We start from the raw sequence: 4,955 nt of genomic DNA on the forward strand, positions 1-4,955 counted from the left end.
GCGTGTCTTTCCAGCCTCCCACATTGCACTCTCCTCAGCTGTGTTTAAAGTGCACCTGTCAGGTCAAACGTACGGGGGCTTCACGCTGAACGTAAGCAGCGCCAGCAGACCTGATCCAGAACTGATCCAGCCCTGATTGGCCTCTCCCCTCTACCCTCTCCGGTCCAGAAAGGCCCAGAAGAGCCGCTAACGGGCTCGGCGGAACGGGTTCCCTGCAGGGATCCCAACCTGCTGGGAACAGAGAGAACCACAGCGTGTTTGCGCCGGGGGAACCCACTCATGTTTGGAGGGCCCCACGCCTTGCTCATTGGTAGCAGGTCAGCAGTTTCAGCGTGCTGGTTCTGTGTTGTGTTGTGGTCCTGTTCTGTGCAATACTAAGAGGAGCTGTCTCTGAAGTCTGCATGCTCTGGATACGGACGATAGGGTCAACCTGACCTGCACACAGTTACCAGGTCAGGGCGACCTTCGAGATGGGGGGGGGTTAAAGCGAGGTGGTGTTTCATCTCTTGGGAGGTGGGTCTAGTCGGTATGGGGCCCGCAGTAAGGCTATGGTTGCAAGGTGATCCGTGTAGAGAAGTTATTGGTTAACGGGTGTCTGGATGTGTGGCTGCAGGTTCTATGGAACATGGAAGGGGAGGGTTGGTTCCGTCCTGCTTCACTGGACACATCTCAGGGTGGAGACATGTCTGGTTAAAGGTTATGGGTATGGGATTTGCGAAACGCCAGCAGATTTTGAAAACACACAACTCAAATGGTCCCACCCCTTCTCCTTCAACACTGACTTTGACTCCACCCATTCCAAGTACATGGACGCGCAATCATGCACGAGTGCGAACACAGATGCGCAAGTTTAGGGTTGTCTTCGAGTGCTAGGTTCAAATGTGGATTACATTTGTGGCATACATCTCTCTTTTTTTTTATTATATATATATATTTTTTTTTTACAAAAGTGCAATTATTTTGATGCTGATGAGCCATTGAAGCAAGTTTACTTAAGAAAGAGGGCTCCCTTTTTATTTGACTTTTTTGGTTGTTGTTTCTTAGGTACTTGAATAAACAGTCTTGCATTTGAAATCTGTTGCCAGCAGTTTTCATTATTGCATTACCTTAATGGAATTCATTGGTTATATTAATTTATACTGAAAATTGATTTAAAGAAAATAAATCATGGTTGAAATCGAAACCGCAATCTCTACCAGAAAAATCGCAATTTCAATTTTTTCTTAAAATCGTTCAGCCCTACTCGCTGGGTCTGGAAATCATTGACTGGAGTTTTTCGAGCCCTGCCCGTTCCACAGATGATTGACTTGTTTAATTTTCATGTCAGTACTTCTAACTCAGTGGCTGTAAGTGGGTTATGATAAGGATTTCAAGCAATTTTGCAAAAATGGCCAAAAAAGAGAATTCCATACCCAACCTTTAAGGAATAAGGTGGAGCTAGAGATGAAAGAGGAGGAGGCCTGAGGGGTTGATGGTTGCTGTATGGATGATCAACAGCAGATTGACGTCCAGACGATCAGAACAGAGAAGGTACACTGAGGGGATTAGATGGGCGGGCAGAGGAGGTCCTGCCATGTTTGATCTCCACTCATGCACCAAAGCAGATGACATCGCACATGATTTGTGAGGCTGCTGACCTTGGTGCTCATGATCACAATAACTTGGTGCTTATTTTCTGCCTGTAGACTTGTATCTGCATTCTACTCATCAGAATGACATGATCTTAATTAATTTGCGGGCGGGGAGGGGAGAGTGAGTCTCAGGTGGAATGTCCTCATGTTTAACGGAGCGGACGAGACGGAGGAATGAGGAAGGTTTCCTCGCTCCTCTGAGGCGTGGTGCTCCTGACCCACGCTGTGCGTGAGCCACAGAGCAGTTGGTACTGAGTTCTACTAAGACTGATTCAGCTGCCTAGCAACGGCCCCTGCATCACACTCAACCCTCACACTAGTGCAAATATTAGCTCTGTGACTTACTGGAATATTCCGCTTTTTTTTTTGCGGCTGAACTTATCGACGTTGATTGGGAGAATGGGTGCGCCTGAAGTCCGTCTCCTTCAGAGAGTCTAAACAGACCGGGGACCAGCTGGCTCTGTCAGCGGCTGGTCTGAGGTCAGTGCTCAGGAATGGCATTTGGGAGGAATATGAGGGATAAAATGTAGTTTTTGATATGATATGAAGTATAATGTTTATACTCTACTATGTAGCGTCTCTCTGTGAGAAGGTCGCGGAGGTAGGACGAGGCCAGAACATCTCCTGACCCCAGAAGATAAAGCTTTACCTTCTGCCAGGTAGCCATGTGCTGGGGAGAGGAGGGGAGGGAGGGGGAGGGAGGAGGTGAGGGGAGGAGGTGGGGGGAGGAGGTGGGAGGCTAGGAGTCTCATGCTAGGTCATACAACTGTTAGAAACGTGTTTCTGGAATCCAGATCTAGAATAGAGAGCAGCTCCAATATGTTCAGAGGTGAGAGAGACTGAGAAGGAGGGAGAGAGGGAGAGGGAGAGGTGAGTAATCGCTCCTGGGTCCCAGTCAGGGGGTTAAAACAGGAAGTAGAGGATGAAGTGGCTTTAAAAGAAAACCCTCTACTTAGAGTTGCTTCCGAAAGCGCTTCAGAGGGAGAGAGACAGAGACAGAGAGAGAGAGAGAGAGAGAGAGAGAGAGAGAGAGAGAGATGTGAAGATAATGGGGGGAAAGGCAGGATCATCTGAAAGTTTTGTCTGATAGAGTTGACATAACATCAGATTCAGTATGTTGACATAACATCAGATTCAGTATCAAACTGATTGCTGATTTCCCTGTAGCGCGAGCCCACGAAAGACATAGAACCATGTTGTTCGAAGGGAGAACGCAGTACGTTGTATTCTTTAGCTCTCCCTGAATCAAACTCAAGGCTATTTTGGACACTGAAATTCAAAAACTGAATTCTTCGTTTCTTCGCTAGCTCTCTCTCTTTCTCTATCTTGCTGTGTCTCTCTGTCTCTTTCTCTCTCTCTGTCTCTCTCTCTCTCTCTCTCTCTCTCTCTCTCTCTCTCTCTCTCTCTCTCTCTCTCTCTCTCTCTCTCTCTCTTTCTGTCCCTCTCTTTCTCTCTATTGGAATGTGAACTAATGAGCATTTCCACACACACACATGCACACACACACACAGAAACACGCACACACATGCACACATACTGCGTTTCGAACACTCATTGCTTGATCATTTACTAACCTTGTTGTTGTTTACAGGCTGCAGTGCGACTGTCAACACAACACCTGCGGCCTGTCATGTGACCAGTGTTGCCCGGGGTACAGCCAGTCACCGTGGAAACCAGCCACGACCTATAATGCTAACGAGTGTGAACGTGAGTGCTCTCTCTCACACACACGCACGCACGCACACACACACACACACACACACACACACACACACACACACACACACACAGACACACACACACACACGTGCACAAACACACACTCAAACAGGGTCGTTTGCACAGAGAGGGATAGGACATAAAGACACCAAGTAATCAATGAGCCTGTCCCGGAGGGAGCCCTCGCTCCACTACATGGTGGCTGTAGTGGATCTAGAGTGTGTGAGTGTTCAGCTCAAGCCCCTCCACCGAGCTGGGGGGCGTCTGGGGTTCTGATAAGGGACGAGGCCGTGTGTCTGAGTGGAGCGCTGGGGCTCGGGATAAGGAGCGCTGCTTTAGGGGACTGCACCTCCCAGTGCTGAGGGCTGGGTAACAACATGACCCCCACCACAGACCCGCACCCGTGTGGATGTGTGTGTGTGTGTGTGTGTGTGTGTGTGTGTGTGTGTGTGTGTGTGTGTGTGTGTGTGTGTGTGTGTGTGTGTGATTGTGTGTGTGTGTGTGTGTGTGTGTGTGTGTGTGTGTGTGTGTGTGTGTGTGTGTGTGTGTGTGTGTGTGTGTGTGTGTGTGTGTGTGTGTGTGTGTGATTGAGTGAGTTGGTGTGTGTGTGTGTGTGTGTGTGTGTGTGTGTGTGTGTGTGTGTGTGTGTGTGTGTGTGTGTGTGTGTGTGTGTGTGTGTGTGTGTGTGTGTGTGTGTGTGTGTGTGTGTGTGTGTGTCTGTGGTTTGTCTGTGGTTTGTCTGTGTGTGTCTGTGTGTGTCTGTGGTTTGTCTGTGTGTGTCTGTGGTTTGTCTGTGTGTGTGTGTGTGTTCAGGCGTTGCGGCTGAGCCCCCCCCCTCCCCCCCCATGTCTCCCTCCAGATAATCTAACCCGTGTTCCCAGATTAACCCTTTCTTCTCCAGATGTCTGTGGTGCTCTTCAAACGTCTGCTGATAACGATGTCTGTCTGGGTTCCACTCAGACAGCATTCACACACTCACAGAGATCTACATACCGATCAGCACCTCTTCTACTCCTCTTCCTCCTCCTCCTGCCCCTTCTCCTCCTCTTCCTCCTGCTATTCCTCCTCCTGCCCCTCGTTCTCCTGCTCCTCCTCTACCTCCTCCTGCCCCTTCTCCTCCTCTTCCTCCTGCTATTCCTCCTCCTGCCCCTCGTTCTCCTGCTCCTCCTCTACCTCCTCCTTCACCTTCTCCTCCTCTTCCTTCACCTTCTCCTCCTCCTGCTGCTCATCCTCCTCCTCCTCCTCCTCTTCCTCCCCCTGCTACTCCTCTTCCTGGTCCCTGGAATCTGTTTTTTAGCGTCTCCTGTGTAGTTTGTTCACTCTGATTGTTACGAGCCTCTCTGTTCAAGCTGAATTACTCGATTTTTCGATTGGGTTTAGTTATGTATCTATGCAGACAGACAGACAGACAGACACGTATACACATACATACATACATCCATGTAAACATGTATCCATATTGGTGTTGAGTACTAGGGCTCCATCCGGAGAGAGACGCCAGCACTCGGAGATAAAACAACCAGACATTAGCTTCCTGGAGGAAGGGAGGAGGGGAGGGAGGGAGGATGGGGAGAGGACGCAGGGAGACAGGGAGACGACCGCGGA

At 49.4% G+C, this 4,955-nt stretch overlaps 1 protein-coding gene across 1 annotated transcript in view; it reads left to right on the plus strand.

The window, feature by feature from the left end:
• Positions 1-4,955, plus strand: part of LOC130382983 (laminin subunit alpha-5-like) — a 51,219-nt gene that overhangs the window by 27,075 nt on the left and 19,189 nt on the right. The window contains exons 7-8 of the mRNA XM_056590993.1: positions 3,223-3,338; positions 4,252-4,289. Of these exons, the coding sequence (XP_056446968.1) occupies positions 3,223-3,338; positions 4,252-4,289 (154 nt within the window). The remainder of the gene's footprint in view (positions 1-3,222; positions 3,339-4,251; positions 4,290-4,955) is intronic.

Source organism: Gadus chalcogrammus, chromosome 1 (assembly GCF_026213295.1).
Source record: "Gadus chalcogrammus isolate NIFS_2021 chromosome 1, NIFS_Gcha_1.0, whole genome shotgun sequence".
Taxonomy (NCBI): domain Eukaryota; kingdom Metazoa; phylum Chordata; class Actinopteri; order Gadiformes; family Gadidae; genus Gadus; species Gadus chalcogrammus.